This window comes from Bos indicus, chromosome 24 (assembly GCF_029378745.1).
Source record: "Bos indicus isolate NIAB-ARS_2022 breed Sahiwal x Tharparkar chromosome 24, NIAB-ARS_B.indTharparkar_mat_pri_1.0, whole genome shotgun sequence".
NCBI lineage: Eukaryota > Metazoa > Chordata > Mammalia > Artiodactyla > Bovidae > Bos > Bos indicus.
Window position 1 is genome coordinate 23,461,493 of NC_091783.1, and position 20,385 is coordinate 23,481,877.

A 20,385-nucleotide genomic window follows, 5' to 3' on the forward strand; every position below is an offset into this window, starting at 1 on the left:
CCATCCAACCATCTCATCCTCTGTCGTCCCCTTCTCCTCCTGTTCTCAATCTTTCCCAGCATCAGGGTCTTTTCTAATGAGTCAGCTCTTCACATCAGGTGGCCAAAATATTGGAGTTTCAGCTTCAACATCAGTCCTTCCAATGAACACCCAGGACTGATCTTTAGGATGGACTGGTTGGATCTCCTTGCAGTCCAAGGGACTCTCCAGAGCCTTTTCCAACACCACAATTCAAAAGCATCAATTTTTCCGTGCTCAGCTTTCCTTATAGTCCAACTCTCACATCCATACATGACCACTGGAAAAACCATAGCCTTGACTAGATGGACCTTTGTTGACAAAGTAATGTCTCTGCTTTTTAATATGCTGTCTAGGTTGGTCATAACTTTTCTTCTAAGGAGTAAGCATCTTTTAATTTCATGGCTGCAATCACCATCCGCAGTGATTTTGGAGCCCCCCAAAATAAAGTCTGTCACTATTTCCATTATTTCCCCATCTATTTGCCCTGAAGTGATGGGACAGGATGCCATGATCTTAGTTTTCTGAATGTTGAGCTTAAAGCCAACTTTCTCAGTCTGCTCTTTCATTTTCATCAAGAGACTCTTTAGTTCTTCTTCACTTTCTGCCATAAGGGTGGTGTCATCTGCATATCTGAGGTTATTGATATTTCTCCCGGCAATCTTGATTCCAGCTTGTGCTTCTTCCAGCACAGCGTTTCTCATGATGTACTCTGCATAGGAGTTAAATAAGCAGGGTGACAGTATACAGCCTTGACGTACTCCTTTTCCTATTTGGAACCAGTCTGTTGTTCCATGTCCAGTTCTAACTGTTGCTTCCTGACCTGCATATAGGTTTCTCAAGAGGCAGGTCAGGTGGTCTGGTATTCTCATCTCTTTCAGAATTTTCCACAGTTTATTGTGATCCACACAGTCAAAGTCTTTGGCATGGTTAATAAAGCAGAAATAGATATTTTTCTAGAACTCTCTTGCTTTTTCCATGATCCATCAGATGTAGGCAATTTGATCTCTGGTTCCTCTGCCTTTTCTAAAACCAGCTTGAACATCTGGAAGTTCGTGGTTCACATATTGCTGATGCCTGGCTTGGAGAATTTTGAGCATTACTTTACAGGCTCTCTTCCAGTCCCCAAAGCTGCGTCCCTATGAAATGGACATGTTTCTAGCACCACTGATCATGTCCTGGGACTCAGCAGAGCCTAGGAGAAATGGGGGATGCTGGCTGTTCCAGCAGGGTCCCTGGAAGCAGCAGTCAGTAAATATTTGGGGGACTTTCTTAGAGTGTGAAATGGCCACTAAGAAGCAGCAGTTTGGATGACCCCACTTTTTTTTTTTTTGAGGCCTTATTTCCTCCACCTTATGGATGGCCCCACTCTTAAGCAGCTGGGATCAATGTCTTTGTTTTCTTCCTCACATGCACATTTACAAAAGCAGCAGCTGGAGCCATCTAAGCATTTGGTCCAGAATCAAATCCAATCAGACTTTTTGACTTTTTTTGTTTCTTCTCTGATGGACCAGGCTGGACTACCTTTCATTATTCCCACTTCTCCCACCTTCAGCCTGATGCTTGTTTTTGTCTCCCCAAAGCTCAGCTTTTAGCAGTCAGTCAGACTTGACTGCAGAGGTGATGGCACCCCACTCCAGTACTCTTGCCTGAAAAATCCCATGGACGGAGGAGCCTGGTGGGCTGCAGTCCATGGGGTCGCGGAGAGTGGAACACGACTGAGTCACTTCACTTTAACTTTTCACTTTCATGCATTGAAGAAGGAAATGGCAACCCACTCCAGTGTTCTTGCCTGGAGAATCCCAGGGACGGGGGAGCCTGGTGGGCTGCCGTCTATGGGGTCGCACAGAGTCAGACACAACTGAAGCGACTTAGCAGTAGCAGTTACTAGCATGTGAGATGAGTGCAATTGTGCAGTAGTTTGAACATTCTTTGGCATTGCCTTTCTTTGGGATTGGAATGAAAAATGACCTTTTCCAGTCCTGTGGCCACTGCTGAGTTTTCCAAATGTGCTGACGTATTGAGTGCAGCACTTTTATAGCATCATCTTTTAGAATTTGAAGTAGCTCATCTGGAATTCCATCACCTCCACTAGCTTTGTTCATAGTGATGCTTCCTAAGGCCCACTTGACTTCACATTCCAGGATGTCTGGCTCTAGGTGAGTGTTGGTGATCACACCATAGTGATTATCTGGGTCTTGAAGATCTTTTTTGTACAGTTCCTCTGTGTATTCTTGCCACCTCTTCTTAATATCTTCTGCTTCTGTTAGGTCCATACTATTTCTGTCATTTATTGAGCCCATCTTTGCATGAAATGTTCCCTTGGTATCTCTAATTTTCTTGAGATCTCTAATCTTTCCCATTCTATTGTTTTCCTCTATTTCTTTGCATTAATCACTGAGGAAGGCTTTCTTATCTTTCCTTGCTATTCTTTGGGCCTCTGCATTCAAATGGGTATAGCCTTTCTTTTTTCCTTTGCTTTTCGCTTCTCTTCTTTTTGCAGCTATTTGTAAGGCCTCCTCAGACAGCCGTTTTGCTTTTTTGCATTTCTTTTTCTTGAGGATGGTCTTGATTCCCGTCTCCTGTACAAACAATGTCACGAACCTCCGTCCATAGTTGATCAGGCACTCTACCAGATCTAGTCCCTTAAATCTATTTCTCACTTCCACTGCATAGTCATAAAGGATTTGATTTAAGTCATACGTGAATGGTCTAGTGGTTTTCCCCACTTTATTCAATTTAAGTCTGAATTTGGATTTACAACAGAGCAATTTTATGTCTGTGGAATTTAGTCACAAATAAATGGGTTTGTGGGCTTTCCTGATAGCTCGGTTGTAAAGAATCTGCCTGCAATGCAGGAGACCCCGATTTGATTCCTGGGTTGGGAAGATCTGCTGAGAAGGGATAGGCTACCCACCCCAGTATTCTTGGGCTTCCCTGTGGCTCAGCTTGTAAAGAATCCACCTGCAAAATGGGAGACCTGGGTTCAATCCCTGGGTTGGGAAGATCACTTGAAGAAGGGAAAGGCTACCCACTCCAGTATTCAGGCCTGGAGAATCCAATGGACTCTGTAGTCCATGGGGTCACAAAGAGTCGGACACAACTGAGCGACTGTCACTTTCAAATGGGCTTGTATTTTGTATGTTTCAGGTTTTATAAGTTTGCAAATGATCTGTCAATGAGAGACTGGAAATAAAGGACCCATTTCTTTATCACAGATAAAATAATTCTTACCACAGAGAAGCAGAGCACTTGGGCTGAGGAGCAGTGATAGATACAGCAGAGAGTGAAAATAACCTAGTCCCTGCTCCCACAGAGCTTGGGGTCCTGGGGGAGACACTTAATAACCAGACTACCTTAACTAAGTGATTATGTCATTCATTCCAGAGTGAGCACTCCTTCTCAATCATTCCCCTTCTCTCTCCTCCCCTTCCTGTTATCTCCTGCCTTCCCCACCTGTCCACCCCTCCCTGTCTCTTCTATACCAATTCATCTCTCCTCTCTTCTCTCCCCTCCCCTGCCGTGACTTACTCTCTGGACTCTCCCTCTTCATCTTTCATTTGTTTTTCACCTACTCTGATTCATATATCTGAGAAGCTTTATCAGTTATTTCAGCAGAATGAATCATTATCTAATTATCAGTCATAGTCAGCAAAACCGGAACTATTTCAATATCCTGATTTTTGAAACGATAATATCCTCTGATTATCAAGGAGCATGTGCCTACCTTCCTTTTTTTTCTTCTTCCTTCCTCCTCTTTCCTTCTTTCTTTTCATCCATCCCCTGAGTGATTTATTTAGACTTAGCCACTGCTATGTGGCAAGGATTGTGCCTTGCACCCAGCTGTATTCCTGCCTCGCTTTTCTTCTTCCCACCTCTAAAAGGAAAAATAACCAAAGTAGTAAGAGAATTGTAGCCTAGGCATGCACTATCTTAGAATGCATTGTTCTTGCATGCATTCTTTCTAAAAAGAGGTAATATTAAGATGAAGCATATATTGTCTCTTTTTTGTTTTCTTTTGAAAATGAAGCATGCAGGGACTTCCCTGGGGTCCGGTGGCTAAGACTCCATGCTTCCACTGTAGAGGGTGCAGGTTCAATCCTTGATCAGGGAACCCCACAGGCCACACAGTGCAGCCAAAAATAAAAAAAGGTGAAGCATTTAAAATTTGAAATTCCAAGTTTTTATTATTAGGAGTGTAAATACAAATGCCATGATACCTTTCTCTTAATGGTAGAAAATGTGAGCAAACTGGAATTTTACATAAACCATTACTTTCCTTTGCCTTTAAGATATTATTCATACTAAGAAAAAAAGAAAATAAAAGAATCTATTTCTTGAGGCATGAAATCATTCACTAATAATACATTTTGCACCACTTAATAACAGTTGTAAATAATACCTGAAGTGATTTGGATGTTGAATAAATGTGAAACGTTGTCCTGGCTTAATTCATTAATTTTAGGTTGTTATGTCACTATACTTACTATTACAAATTAGTTATTATTCCTTGATGCCTGTGAGAAAAAGGTGTATACAAAAATATTTTGTATTATTTTATACACCTTTATATTTTGTACACCTTTTGTCTTATTTACAAAAATACAAAAATATTTAAATAGAGTAAAATTTAAAAAAAAATCTGTGTCCTGGTTTTGTTTGGTCTAAAAAATAACGCTGAATTCATATGTATAAAACACTCAAGCATTTTGTCAGAAAAATAGGGATAGTATCCTTTAAACGGAAAATGTTTCTGTGCCTTCAGAGACAGCCATGCCTGGCATGCTTTCTTTCCACGGCTGGGGTTTTCAGCTTTACCAGAAGAATAAGGTGGCATGAGATTGTCACCTGGAGAGGTGTGGGGTCGAAGGGAAAAGATAAGGACCATGAAGCCAGCGTCCCTGCATGTGAATTAGGCCTGGGCACCTGTGGGGCCTTGAGGAAGTCATTTAATCAAGATCCCAGAATATGCCCTGGTAACATTAGATTACCTGAGCCTGCTTTGAGGAGTAGATAGAAATTAAATTCCCAGTACATATTTTTAAATTATCTCTCATGGTACATAGAAGGCACCAGTTATACAGTGACTTATTTGCAGCAGTTGCTTCAGATAATGAGGGTAGTCATTGTTTGTAAAAATGATGTGTCACAATACGGAGACCGTAATTTAAGGAATCCAAGAGCAGGAAGTGAAGAACAACCAGGCTGTGAGTTAGCTTCGACCTTACTGAGTTAGATACGGGGTTATCACGCTCAAACTGGAGCACATTTGAGAGTCAGTGTATATGCGTGCATGTGTGCGCAGTCGTGTCCGACTTTTTGTGACCCTATGGACTGTAGCCCACCAGGCTCTTCTTTCCATGGGATTTTCCAGGCAAGAGTCTTCCCAACCCCGGTATCAAACTCACTTCTCCTGCATTGCAGGCAGATTCTTTACCACCGAGCTACCTGGAAGATCGTTTGAGAGTCAGAGAGGTGAACAATTAATAATTGTGCTGATAGCTCATGAGACCAACCTGCCACATAGTCCCTCTGTTAGGTGCCTTTTCTCTGTGTTGCTCTGTATCCCCCACACACACACACTGGCTTCCTCTGCTGAATTTTGCTTGAACATGGACTCTTGTAAACTCTTCAGCCAAGTGTTTCCTTGTGACTTTGCCTCAGTTATGCCTGCTAAACCAGTTAGGAGTTTGGGCTTCTGAGATTTTATTATGCATGTGGGTAGGCTGGGAGTCTTGTTAAAATGCAGATTCTGATCCAGTAGGTTTGGGGTTGCACCTGAGATTGTGTTTCTAACAAGTACACAGGTGATTTTGATGCTGCTCTTTGCTAGGTCACACACTGAGGAGAGAGGAGGTAGCTTAATCTAAGAGATGGAACCTCTTTGGCCCAATTCACCTTTCTGTTTGACCACATTGGTGGTTGTTTTGACCTTCTGTAGTTTGGTGGCCCTTTGGTCAGGTCCTGCCTGGGCTGTATTGACCTGGGAGGTCATGTGGCTACCAAGGCTGTAGGCTGTTGGCAGGTTTATTTGTTCCAGAAGGCATATAGAGAGGACATCCATACACGAAAATGATATATTCATTGTCCAGTTTTGTTTCTTTGAATAGAGAGTCACTGAGAAAGAATCATGAAAAGGAGCCATCAGCAATGAATACCCAACCAAAACACGCCATTCAAAGCTCAGTAAATGCCTTCTCTCTGGCTTAAGTCAAGAAACTCTTATGGACTCTGTGGGGGAGAGAGAGGGTGGGAAGATTTGGGAGAATGGCATTGAAACATGTAAAATATCATGTATGAAACGAGATGCCAGTCCAGGTTTGATGCACAATACTGGATGCTTGGGGCTAGTGCACTGGGATGACCCAGAGGGATGGTATGGGGAGGGAGGAGGGAAGAGGGATCAGGATGGGGAACACATGTATACCTGTGGTGGATTCATTTTGATATTTGGCAAAACTAATACAATTATGTAAAGTTTAAAAATAAAATAAAAATATATAGAATCTAGAAAAAAAAAAAAAAGAAAAAGAAACTCAAGGCTTTCAAACCAGAATCCACTTTGGATCAAATCATCCTTTGCAGTTTTTCAAAGGATGATTTTATAGATGGTCATGGTTATGTAATGTTGGTATAGTAGCATGGGGGTGGGATGGGGAAGAGTATATTTTGAACAACTCTTGGTTAATTAGAAATAATCACTTTGTAAAAACTCTTATTTTATATTTCAGAGTTTAAGTGAATACAGTGAGTAACTGAAATTTTTTTTATATGGTCAACCAAGACAGATTAAAAAAATTTTTTTTGATTTCTAGAGAGTTCAGTGATTTATCATGATAGAAATAGTATTAATCAAAATGAACACATATACCACTGCTATAAGAAGAATATTTATTGCCTGAGTATACTTTTCATTCTTAGTCATTTTTATTTTTCTCAAACTCACTAACATTACTTTTTGCCCTTCCTTTTACTATAATACAGAAAACATCAGCAAAACCTGAATGTTTTCTTCCACTTACTTTTAAAAACTACTGCAAGTGATGACTTGCTATACATACTACTTTAGGCAAAGGAATATTAAAACAAGGTTCTCAAACATTTGGGCGGAAAATGACCTACTTCTGTGAAAGTTAGTATATATATAAAAATTTTAAACTTTTATAAATCAAGAAAATCAAGAACTGAGAATATAGAATCAATATGGTTTGGAATCAATGTAATTCTTTAGGCATTTGTTGAATATCTGCTCCATACATGTCATAATGCTAGCTTCAGGGCACACAGTGAAGAAAAAAGCTTAGCCTTTAATTGTTTGTAATTTAGTAGATTTGAGTGTCAGAGTAAGAGAAAGATGTGTTCTTGGAGGGCATTTCTGCAACTTCAGTACCCCCAACACTAACCCTCTGACCATCATTTGATCACTTTATTTCCCCTAATTCCTGACACATCCTATGATATATCTTCATAATTCCATGATTCCTGGCCTCAGTTCTTCACCAAATACCTCTTCTCCTGCCTACTGGATGGCTCCCTGTTTTAGGGCTTGTTCCAAACCGTCTTCATGTTGTCTTCCTCTCCTCCCCCTCCTTCTCTTCCTCTTTCAGTTCAGTCACGTCTGACTCTTTGTGACCCCATGAACTGCAGCACACCAGGCCTCCCTGTCCATCACCAACTCCCAGAGTCCACCCAAACCCATGTCCATCGTGTCAGTGATGCCATCCAACTATCTCATCCTCTGTCGTCACCTTCTCCTCCTGCCCTCAACCTTTCCCAGCATCAGGGTCTTTTCAAATGAGTTAGCTCTTCACATCAGGTGGCCAAAGTATTGGAGTTTCAGCTTCAACATCAGTCCCTCTGATGAACACCCAGGACTAATCTCCCTTAGGATGGACTGGTTGAATCTCCTTGCAGTCCAAGGGACTCTCAAGCATCTTCTCCAAAACCACAGTTAAAAAGCATCAATTCTTCTGCACTCAGCTTTCTTTATAGTCCAACTCTCACATCCATACATGACTACTGGAAAAACCATAGCCTTGACTAGATGGACCTTTGTTGGCAAAGTAATGTCTCTGTTTTTAATATGCTGCCTAAGTTGGTCATAATTTTTCTTCCAAGGAGTAAGCATCTTTTAATTTTATGGCTGCAATCACCATCTGTAGTGATTTTGGAGCCCAGAAAAATAAAGTCAGCCACTGTTTCCACTGTTTCCCCATCTATTTGCCATGAAGTGATGGGACCAGATGCCATGATCTTCGTTTTCTGAATGCTGAGCTTTAAGCCAAATTTGATCTCTCTCCTTTCACTTTCAAGAGGCTCTTTAGTTCTTCACTTTCTGCCATAAGGGTGGTGTCATCTGCATATCTGAGGTTATTGATATTTCTCCCGGCAACCTTGATTCCAGCTTGTGCTTCCTCCAGCCCAGTGCTTCTCATGATGTACTCTGCATATAAGTTAAATAAGCAGGGTGACAATATACAGCCTGGATGTACTCCTTTTCCTATTTGGAACCAGTCTGCTGTTCCATGTCCAGTTCTAACTGTTGCTTCCTGACCTGCATACAGGTTTCTCAAGAGGCAGGTCAGGTGTTCTGGTATTCCCATCTCTTTCAGAATTTTCCACAGTTTATTGTGATCCACACAGTCAAAAGCTTTGGCATAGTCAATAAACCAGAAATAGATGTTTTTCTGGAGCACTCTTGCTTTTTTGATGATCCAGGAGATATTGGCAATTTGATCTCTGGTTCCTCTGGTTTTTCTAAAACCAGCTTGAACATCTGGAAGTTCACGGTTCACATACTGCTGAAGCCTGGCTTGGAGAATTTTGAGCATTACTTTACTAGCGTGTGAGATGAGTGCAATTGTGCCATAGTTTGAGCATTCTTTGGCATTGCCTTTCTTTGGGATTGAAATGAAAACTGACCTTTTCCAGTCCTGTGGCCACTGCTGAGTTTTCCAAATTTGCTGACATATTGAGTGCAGCACTTTCACAGCATCATCTTTTAGAATTTGAAATAGCTCAAGTGGAATTACGTCACCTCCACTAGCTTTGTTTGTAGTGATGCTTCCTAAGGCCCACCTGACTTCACATTCCAGGATCTCCAGCTCTAGGTGAGTGTGAGTGATCACACCTTCGTGATTAACTGTGTGGTGAAAATCTTTTTTGTATAGTTCTTTTGTGTATTCTTGCCACCTCTCCTTAATATCTTCTGCTTCTGTTAGGTCCATACCATTTCTGTCCTTTTTTGAGCCCATCTTTGCATGAAATGTTCCCTTGGTATCTCTAATTTTCTTGAAGAGATCTCTAGTCTTTCCCATTCTATTGTTTTCCTCTATTTCTTTGCATTGATTGCTGAGGAAGGAAACTAAAGTCTTCCTCTTTAGTTTGCTTTATGTTCTACCATCCTCATACTCAAACCCTCTGTAAAGCCTTCCCTGCATGAGAACTAGAAGAGCACACTGGTTTACAAGGGCTGGATGTGACATCTGCCATTAAGTGTCAGCTTTGTCATTCATTAGCTCTGCTAACTGAGAAGCACGGCATATTTTGAAGACTCTACTCAAACTCAACATTTTCATGTTGGTAAAACAGGGCAGATAATGCCTATCAGCTTTGATTCACTGGCTCCCTATAACGAATAAATTAGGTCAGTTATGAAAATTATCCTTTTTTCCTGATATGGACAATGTCTTCCAAAATAAAGCAATTAGCCTTAGCAGAGAAAGTGGACACGACCCTGGCTGGTGATTGGTTCCTGGAGAGATTGGCTTAGAGTGCTGGTTCCAGCTTTTGCTTGAGAAATCAATCCGTTAGGCTCCACCACAGACGGAAAGCATGACTTTTGTGATCTTCCAACCATTTTTTAAAACAAGTTGACCTTGTTTTAAACATTGTTCTGTGGGCGTTGGTAGGGATGGGTCTGGGAGAGCCTGTACTTTAGAGGAGAATTTAGGATACGATGGCTGCCCTCACGTTGCCCAGCCTGCTCCATTAGAGTCAGTCCTTCAACCATCTATGACTTGAAAGAGTTTGCTTGGTTTCAAACTCAATATTTTGAGTGCTTTCATGGTTCCCTTGACCATGAGCCTCCTTTTCCCCAAAGCCAGTGCTCAAACTAACCGTTCGTTATTTAATTCAGGATTAACAAAATTAAAGCTTTAAACTGATTCAAATATAGTGCGTTTGAGTGTGGAATAGAAATGTACAATGTGGAAATGACTCTTCTATCTTTACTATTTGTTAAGTTACTGAGTTAATGCAACCAAAGCAAGTCCTATGTCTGTTGCTGAAAATGTCTTACCATTTTATCCCTATGCATGTATGCTAAGTCGCTTCAGTTGCATCCGATTCTGTGAGACCCTTTGGACTGTAGCCTGCCAGGATCCTCTGTCCATGGGATTCTCCAGGCAAGAATAACGGAGTGGGTTGCTGTGCCCTCCTCCAGGGAATCTTCCCAACCCAGGGATTGAACCCATGTCTCTTATGTCTCCTGCATTGGCAGATGGGCTCTTTACCACTAGTGCCACCTGGGTGGTGATAAGTCTGAATACACTGTGAACTCTTGTTGAGCACTCTAGGATTCTGCTGTTATTATGAATGTCTCTGCTGCTGCTAAGTCACTTCAGTCGTGTCCGACTCTGTGTGACTCCTGGCAGCCCACCAGGCTCCTCCATCCCTGGGATTCTCCAGGCAAGAACACTGGAGTGGGTTGCCATTTCCTTCTCCAATGCATGAAAGTGAAAAGTGAAAGTGAAGTTGCTCAGTCCTGTCCAACCCTCAGTGACCCCATGGACTGCAGCCTTCAAGGCTCCTGCATCCATGGGATTTTCCAGGCAAGAGTACTGGAGTGGGGTGCCATTGCCTTCTCCGATGAATGTCTCTGACTTACAGTTTATTCTCTACATTGCAAGCACAGTGTCTTTTATTTTTACAGAGAAGTTAATTTTAGAGTTGGGTTGGTAAGTCTTTCTCCCCTTCTCCTCATTTTCTTAGTTTTTATTCACAGTAAAAACAGAGTATGCACACCTTATGCACTTACTGAAATCTCATTTATAACAGTGAAGCCATTCATGACATCCAGGTTTCATACTCTTTCCCATGAGTGTGACCATTGGCCCTTGTCTGTCCTTCACCCAGACTCCAGTGATCCAGGGTGATGGTGGAAATATAAATGGTATCAGAGCTTTACCCTGCTGAGGTGGCTGCAAGGCCCGTGGCTTCATGGTGATTTTAACTGTGGTCTGAGGGTAACTCCTTTATTTTTTTTAATTGAGTTATTATTGACATACAATCTTATATTAGTGTCAGGTGTAAAACATAATAATTTAATAGATGTAAATAGGTTGTGAAATGCTAACCAGTAAATCTAGTTAATATCCATCACCACACATAGTTACAAATTTCAGTTTCCTTGTGGTGAAATGAAATCACTTTTTAAATAAAAAGGTGACAAATCTATTACTGTTCTCCTTCAACAAGAGGACTTTAATTTTCTATATCCTTTAAATATCTTAATGTTGGTTTTCTTTGATCTCTTGTAATTATAAATTCTTTGATTTTTCCTGCTTATTCAAAATTTCAGTAAGTTTTCTAAAATAGTATCATTTGATATCATTCAGCCCCGAGTGTCAAACAGAATTGTCTTTGGTTATAAATATGTCATTGGTCAGCCTGTACTCTTATAATCATGGTGAGACTGAAAGTTCATCTGCGTTTATGAAAACATCATGGCTGTTCAGTTTATGCTAATTACAAGAAGGTAGGCAGAAGGCTTTTGTTAAATGAGGAGAAGGTGGTAACAGGCTATTCACTGTGATTCCTGATATTATTGCAAAATGGGCAACTCAGAATACACCGTTCAATTTAGTAGTGTCTCTAAGAGCATGCTAAATTGAAAGTTAGCTCCTTTCTTTCCCCCACAGCAAACCACCTGTCTTTTTCAGGCTTTTCTCCTCACAATACCTGAACATGTGTTTCCTGCTGAAGTGTAGCAGTACAGTTTAATAGAAATTTTGTCTAGAATTAAGTCAGCATCTAATCCTATGTTCGTCACTGTCAAGGTGACTTGAGCAATTAAATTCTTTATTGAGCTCTATAAAACAGGAAAACTGATAGTCTTATTTTATGCCCGTCTGTTTTAAATATTGTAAAGGAAATAACTACCAAAATGATTTGTGTAATTAAGATGTTTAGTGAGTCAAAGCAACTGGCATTACTCAGATGAATCCTTTAGTCTAAATCAATCAAAATAATTTAGTCTTTATTAGAAAGATGCCAATATCTTGACAAGTGTCTAAATAATAATGCTTTATAATTGCCAATAAATGCTTAATGACCTTGAATCCTTCTAGATAGCCAATAAATTCATAAATATCACTATTATGATGATGGATTTCAACCCCAGAGGTAGAAATAAAGAAAGCTTAGTGAAAATCTCTTGGTTATCAAATAGTGAATTGACATTATGAAGGAAAAAAGTCACAAGATATTGACTATAAAAACATCACAGGTGCTACAAAACAGAAGTCCTGAGGCCAAAGTAAAGTGAATTTTATTCGTTGTGATTCAGTCTGGAAAATGTTGTTCATTCCCTGGCATTCATTAGAAAAAAATGAAAATATGGCATTCTTCACAATGTGTAAAGCAGTGTAGGAATTAGTTATAGAAGAAAGCCTCTGCTAGAGCTAGAAGTGGAAAACTGGGAAGGAGATGGCATTACTAGAGAACAAGAGCCAGAGCTACCTGCTGGTAAACAGACATGCTTAGGATGCTTTCTGGCAGGAAGATGCTTCCTGGTGGGAGCTGGGATGTGGAGAAGACCCCCCACCCCACCCTTTAACAGAGTTGGAAACTGAGAGTTGTCCTGAATCCGAGGGGAACTGTGTGTGGGTGGGCGAAATAGGGATACTTAGGCATTTTCTTCTCCCCTCCTGTCATTGCCAATTCTTCCCATTGTTTAAACCAGTCATAAAACAAGGTCAAGGAAATCTGGGAAATGGTTTGCAAAGAAAAGGGGAAGATGGACTTGTGAGCAAACCAGTAAGTGACCCATGTAGACGAGAAAGGAGTGTGTGGGGAGCCTTTCAGAATTCTTAGTGTAGGATTTGCTTGTCAAGTCCCAAAAGCGCTGGGTGGCTCAGGTTTCTTGGAATTTCAGGAGGTTGGGCATGAAAGCTTCTGCTTCAGCAGTGAGTGGTCCTGGTTCACCCACTACAGGAGGGAGAGGGACATTTTTGAGAGCGGCAGGATTAAAAGAAAACATCACAGATCAGACACTCATCATTCGCCTCCAAGTTACTCTGAGAACCTGGGAATGAATTAGGTCTAGATAATTGTAGGATTTCTTCCTCTACACACACTTTCAAGACAACAATACACTTCTTCACCTGCTTGCTAATGGCTAAAAATACCAAGAGAAGCCTTTCATTCCACAATTAGAGATAAAAGGTTTCAATTACAAGTGTCTAGCTGAAGTAACATTTTCCTGTGGAGGAATTTCAGTCAAGGGATAATCAATCTGTCAATCTGTTTCTCAGTAAAATGACTTGGAGAGCCTGTTTGCACACAGATAGCTCGAGGAGTTGCCATGAGGACAGGGAAAAGAACACAAGGGACCCCAGGAACAAGATTAGAAGAATTTGACAATCTTTCCTGGACAACACTCTCTGCCTACCATGTAAGCAAAATCAGACAATGATTTGAGCACATATGAACATGTAGGTGGTACACAGCTCTGGTTTATGGGCAGAATAAAAGTTCTTGATTTTGCAAATGTACTCTTGACCTTGCTTGGTAAAGCCCTTCTTGCCTAAGAGTTTGTTAAAGTAATCAAAGTGATCTTTTTCCCAAAAATAACGTCTTTGGTTATTCAGCACATATTGATATAAGCTCTTCGGGAAAAAAACATATCCTTTTAGAAGTCTTTTAAAAAGTGAAGCCGACTGGCTCTGGGTTTTTTGTGACGTTTTGATTAGTTTTGATAAGGGAAAGAATATTTGGCTGGTCTCTTTCTCTGAAAATTTCCTAGAGATTTGTTAAATGACATTAAAATGTGCTTAGATTCTGTCTTACTGAGCTCAGATTTGGGGGCTGTCAATCATATTCAGTTCCCTTGTTATCAGCAGTTACCACCCACAATTCCATATTCAACCAGTTAGTTGTGGGAGATGATCTACGTTAATTAATGGTCCCAGAACTCATGTAAGAGAACTGCTTCTTGATCTCCTGCCCCTGACCAAGATAAAAGAAACCAGCATTTCTGATTTTTATTGAGTTAGAATTTTTTAGTGCCCAAGTGAATCTGTGTTGTTAACTATCTACCCAGGAGATTCTGGAGCAATTAAAGTTGGAGAAACACTGATCCACACCAATCATTAAGTATATTTGAATAATTTTAAGTGGTATTACCTATCCTGATACACCATAGACATTCCTTTATGTTTGTCATTGTATCCATTTTCTGTTGCTGTCAAAAGTTGAGGCAAGTTCAACTAGGTTATAAGCTCAGGGTATCACAAAAGCTAAAATCAAGGGGTCAGCCTGTCTAACCTCTGATCTGGAAATTCTGGTAAAGAATGTACTTGAGAGTTTATTCAAGTAGTAGGCAGAGGTTAGTTCCTTACGGTTGTGGGGCTGAGATTGATGTGGGGTTTTCTCATCAGTTGTCCACCGTACCCCTTAACACTGCTTGCATTCTTTTGTATGTGACCTCGCCTTATAGATGACATCAACTTTGTATAAAGCACTATACACACACACACACACACACACGTGTGTATATGTATACGTATATATCCATACATGTATAATTCTCACTTATCTCTAGCTGAAATTTAGCCTTTTATTGTGCTGTGAATATAATCAGTAAAACACAGTATTCACAGTAACTGTTGACTTCATCAGCAAAATAAATCAGATATTTTCAAATTACATTGTGATTATAAAAAATATTAATACATATAATTTTCTGTAAAATGTCTGTTTTTTTGAAACCCTAAACAAGCTAATGTGTAAGCATGAAAGTCATAGTTTATAATAACTTATTTAGATAATTAAGAATCCATTGATAAGTCATGAATGACCACTTTTTTTAAATGGGTCCTTTTAGAATTGGGAGAAAGTTTTATTGATCAGTTGACAGTGACTCTAAGGTAGGGGTAGAGATAGGCTTTTAACAGACTAAACTCACATAATCAGTTGGCTTCTCCAAGTACCTCCCCTGGGAGAACCATCAGTAATTTTATGTGATCCAAAAAAGGAATATACAATAAAATATCCACAACTTGCTGAAACATATATTTCCCTGTCTTAGTCTGTAGAAATGTAGAATGTACTCAGTCCTCTTCTAGCTCTTTCCTGCCTATATTTCTTTTTCTCATATGCTCTCTGAACTAGAATAACCTACGCCATCACCAATATGTATCTCTGTGTATTTTACCTCCTTCAGATTGCACCTCTTGTAACTGTTACCATCCTCACCCTCCATGATGTATAAACAACTTTTCTCTCTGAAAACCTTGTTTACTCATTGTGCCTTGTATGAAACTTACGTGGGACAAATGCTGTTTTCTGACTTGTGCTGTAATTCTTTTGTTATAGTCAAGTTAAGAACAAATTCTACATGGAGTCTCTCTGGACTCACAATCCCAGAAAGAGTGTCTAACACGCAATAGGTTTTTGGTTAAGTTAAACTTTGTAAACAAAGGGATATAAAGAAATGCATATCATCTCCTCATTCGTGGCTCTAAATTAGTTTTCTTTAATTATTGTGCTGAGGTTAGTGATATCCTTTGGAACATATAGCTTATTTCGGTGCCTTCACTATCTTGCTCCTGTAATTAGAGACTGTCCTTGCAATGACATGGTCTGAATTTGGAGCTCCCAGACTGGGATAACACCCTTCTATAGAATTAATTTACTTGAAAACTGAATCTCCTTGTTATTTTCTTACTCCCAATATCAGTTTGATCATTTTAGAATCAATGTCCTTTAACCTTTCAGTAGTAGTTATGCATGCATATGTAACACACGTATGAATTTATCTGCGTCAGTAAACTTCCCTTAGTCGGAATGTTTTGATTTCAAAATGTAGTCAGAGGACTAGAGATAGGAGACTATATTGCATTTGGAGGCAAACATTAAAAACTTTTTTGGGCCCTAGGAGCATCTGACCTGCATTTTAGGACTAAATTTCCAAGTATTAAAATTAAAATGAGGATGGTATATATTTTTCCTATTCATTTTGCCCAAGGCACTTTGCCTAAAGGCCATAATGAAGAGCTACTAAAAGTGAGTGAGAAAGTAGGTCAGGTGCTTTGGGATATTTCAAACATATATATATCATATTATTAATAGTTTATATATAAAAGATAGATATACATATATGTGTGTATATATAGATATATTTAAATATACCCACAGCCATATACCACACATACTGTTATAGGTTAATTCATTTTATATAGGGAAAACAAACTATTGACTGGCGTTGATGAACCTACTTCGCACAAAATTCTGGTGGAGATGTTAGAAATAATTTAAACAATATTTCTAGAATCTGTACTAACTTGTGGATAAAATGAGGAGTGGGGAAGGAGAAAGAAGGAAATAGCCTGCTACCCATGTTAGTGTTAGACGAGAGCCACAGCCAAGCTCAGGTGGACAGCCCCTTTCACAATACTAAATCCATCCCACCAAAACCTCAGTGCAAATGCAACTCAAATATCCAACTGCCCTCTGATATCACTAGATTCCACACTACCTGTCATCATATTCCACATTCTCCTTTGTTGCTAGGCACCCTGGGCACTCTTAATTTCCAAAGCTCCAGGTGCTGTTTTTCCTTGGGACTCAAATACAGTTTTTGGTTCCAGTGCTATGGTACCCAGACTGAAACTTGAGAGGAGCACCATCATTCTGGGCCTGTGAACGTAATGATCATAGCTACAGATCTAAAGATTACACTCTGTGTCTAGCAGTCTGGTACCCACACGCCTGCAGCCACTCAGGATGGAGCAAACTCTGCTGGGTAAGAAAGCAGGTTTCCCCTGTAAAGCAGTAATCTGATGTGAATTGTTACAATTAACAGGAGTCTCAGATTTGTGGTCTATAATTCTGAAAAAATTTTCTTTAAGAGAGAATGAAAACGACGAATGTGGTTTTATGAAAGTAGGTAACAAAAAATGGTTAATGAATCCTCAGTTTAATGTCTGTTCACTTTTTTATATTAAATTTTTCTAATATAGACATCAAAAACTTTGTTTTAAATTTTGATTTCTGAAACAGTTGCATGTGAAATCGATTCTTTTACCATTTACAAGATAAAATATGTGAATATGTATTTGATACAAATGAGTAAATAATTTGTCCTTCATGAAACATATGATTTACTGAGGAACTGAAATATGTAAAGCTGTTGAATTTAGTTACCTTGGTAACATCTGGAGTGAACCACTCTAAAAATATTTTCTTTCTTTATTGTTTATGCTTTGTACTGAAATTATATATACATGACATTTATTAAAGAGTCTCTTGATAAATGCTAACCCTTCTTTTATCTGAAAAATGAATAAATGATATATTTTTATTAATATGTATGATGATATCAGATTGAAATTACAGATATAGCATGTTTGACTATAATTGACATTGGATTTGTTCTATGTGAATATAGATTTAGTTTTTAAAAATATCTTTGAGGTTATATTTTTTAATGTAATGATAAAATTTCTTACATTAAATATTATTTTTGAAGGGATTCAAGTACACAAATGTAAAATCACAATTTTCTTCATGAATTAAATAATTGGACTTAAATCAGTCCATTATACTTTTCTTTGGATTTCTTAGAAATAAATAAATAGAAATAACTTTTCATACTTTAGCATAACCATATGACTTAGCATAGAAGGACATTCTTAAAATTCAAAATTACTTACATAAGTTATATCCTAATTTTGTTTCTCAAACATTGGATAGTTCATTGTTAAACAAATGTTATTGATTTCTCAAATTAATAGTTGTGGAAAACACTACACATATTACTTACGGCCAGTTTCCTAAATTCTCTTGTTTTTTCACCAAATGAGGTCCTTTTTTGAATGGGTACATAAGCAGAGTAATTCCTTATCCTGCAAACTCATTTTCATTTTCTCGCAGAATATGTTCAGAGAATTGCTTAAAAATACTATTTTGTTGAGAATTAAACTGAATGCCCTTTGTTTCTGTTTTTTACTAGAATGAGAAACCTAGACTTTTTCCTAGCCCTGTATCCAACCATTACCAATCTTACCTCTTCTTTTTATTTTTTTTTTAATTTTTATTGAAATATAGTTGATTTTCAAGTATGCATTAGTTTCAGGTATACAGCAGAGTGATTCAGTTATACATACACATATGTTCATTTTTTCAGATATTTTTCCCATTTAGGTTATTACAGAACATTGAGTAGAGTTCCCCTTTGCTGTATAGTAGGACCTTGTTGGTTATCTATTCATTATATATAGTAGTGCATGTATGTTAATCCCAAGCTCCTGATTTATCCCTCCCTCCAGTGTTTCGCCTTTGATAACTGTATGTTTGTTTTACATATCTTTTCTATTCTAAAATATTTTTAGTCACCCCCTCTTACTCTGCACTGCTGCTGTTTTACTTAGAGTTTGTTGAGCTTTCAACCAGCTGACTGAGATGACTTCTGCATCTGCTAAGGGTCCCCCCAACTTCCAGATTATTGACTTCATACCATTCTCCTCATCAAAGACAGAGTTATCTCTTTAAAACTTTTTTTTTTCACATCACTTCCCACAGTTAATTAAAATTACTTTTGTTTGCTCTCAAGATAAAATCCAAGTCCTTTGATGCACAAAACACTTCTTTTCCTCCCTTTTTAGGTTTCCCTTTCATCAGTGTCTCTTTGGTACTCAGCTCTATAGTCTCATTTCTCATGGGCCTGCATATTCTTTCCTCTGTGACTACACCTGACAATTTTTAGTGGGGAAGGCTCTTCCTCAGTTTCTTCACCTGATTAAAGCTTTGGAATTCAACTCCAATGCCACCTTCTCTAGAAAACCTTCTGGATCTCTTGATCCCTTGTTCTGGATCCCTTGTTCCTTTTTTTGCTCTGTATTTTAGCTTCATCTTTATTTTTCTGTTACTGAATTATCTGTGAACTCTTTGAAGGCACCAGATTCTCTATTGGCCAAATATTTTACCCGCTTTGGGCCAAAAACAGGCACTCAGTAAATGTTTGTTGAATAAATAAACTAACAGGTGAGTTATACCACTCCTTCAGAATGTAAACATTATTTCCATGATTTCAGTTGATTCAGTTCAGTTCAGTTCAGTCGCTCAGTTGTGTCCAACCCTTTGTGACCCCATGAATCACAGCACGCCAGGCCTCCCTGTCCCTCACCATCTCCCAGAGTTTGCCCAAGTTCAGGTCCATTGAATCGGTGATGCCATCCTTGAAAGTATTCAATTCAGTTCAGTGGCTCAGTCGTGTCCGACTCTTTGTGACCCCATGAATCGCAGTACACCAGGCCTCCCTGTCCATCACCAACTCCCGGAGTTCACTCAGACTCACGTCCATCCAGTCAGTGATGCCATCCAGCCATCTCATCCTCTGGCGTCCCCTTCTCCTCCTGCCCCCAATCCCTCCCAGCATCAGAGTCTTTTCCAATGAGTCAACTCTTCGCATGAGGTGGCCAAAGTACCAGAGTTTCAGCTTTAGCATCATTCCTTCCAAAGAAATCCCAGGGCTGATCTCCTTCAGGATGGACTGGTTGGATCTCCTTGCAGTCCAAGGGACTCTCAAGAGTCTTCTCCAACACCACAGTTCAAAAGCATCAATTCTTCAATTGATTAGAAGACGTCAAATATTTCATTGTACTCTACAAAAGGAAAGCAAACTTGAGAATATCGGAAATCAAACAAAAAATTCACAAAAAGTCACAGATATTTACATGGTTTCATCAGCAACTCTTCCCTAAAGGAAGCAGTTTAGTACCTTTCTCAGTCATAATTCTTTAAAATGAATAGCAAATTCTTACTATGAATATAAAGAAGAAATTAAGAGAAACAGAATTTTATTGTTTAGGTAAACTTTATTTTTCTTTGCTCTCAATACATTGATAATTTTCTTCTAACCGATTTTCTTCTGTATTTTAAAGCCAGAAAAGTTTTCTTAGTTCTGCTTCTTCTCCTTCCCTGTTTCTTCTATAATTATTCCATTTTTTTAATTAGAAAATTATATATTATATGTTATAAATGATATACTTTATAGTACATTGTGAATTCTATATAGAGTAGATAATAGAGAATATGTTAGAAAATCCAGTGCCGTACTGTTATGACAATATCAATATTAACATT

General features: G+C 39.0%; 1 protein-coding gene across 8 annotated transcripts in view; it reads left to right on the top strand.

Moving 5' to 3' along the window:
- Positions 1–20,385, top strand: part of NOL4 (nucleolar protein 4) — a 464,847-nt gene that overhangs the window by 227,440 nt on the left and 217,022 nt on the right. The window contains exon 1 of one of the 8 annotated variants that reach the window (XM_070778759.1): positions 16,848–17,044. The exons of 6 other annotated variants lie outside the window; for them this stretch is intronic. In XM_070778759.1, coding sequence (XP_070634860.1) covers positions 17,026–17,044 — 19 coding nt within the window. In that variant the 5' untranslated portion in view covers positions 16,848–17,025. Of the gene's footprint in view, positions 1–16,847; positions 17,045–20,385 lie in introns of those variants that run through there. One more of the 8 variants, XM_070778761.1, reaches the window with a different exon arrangement.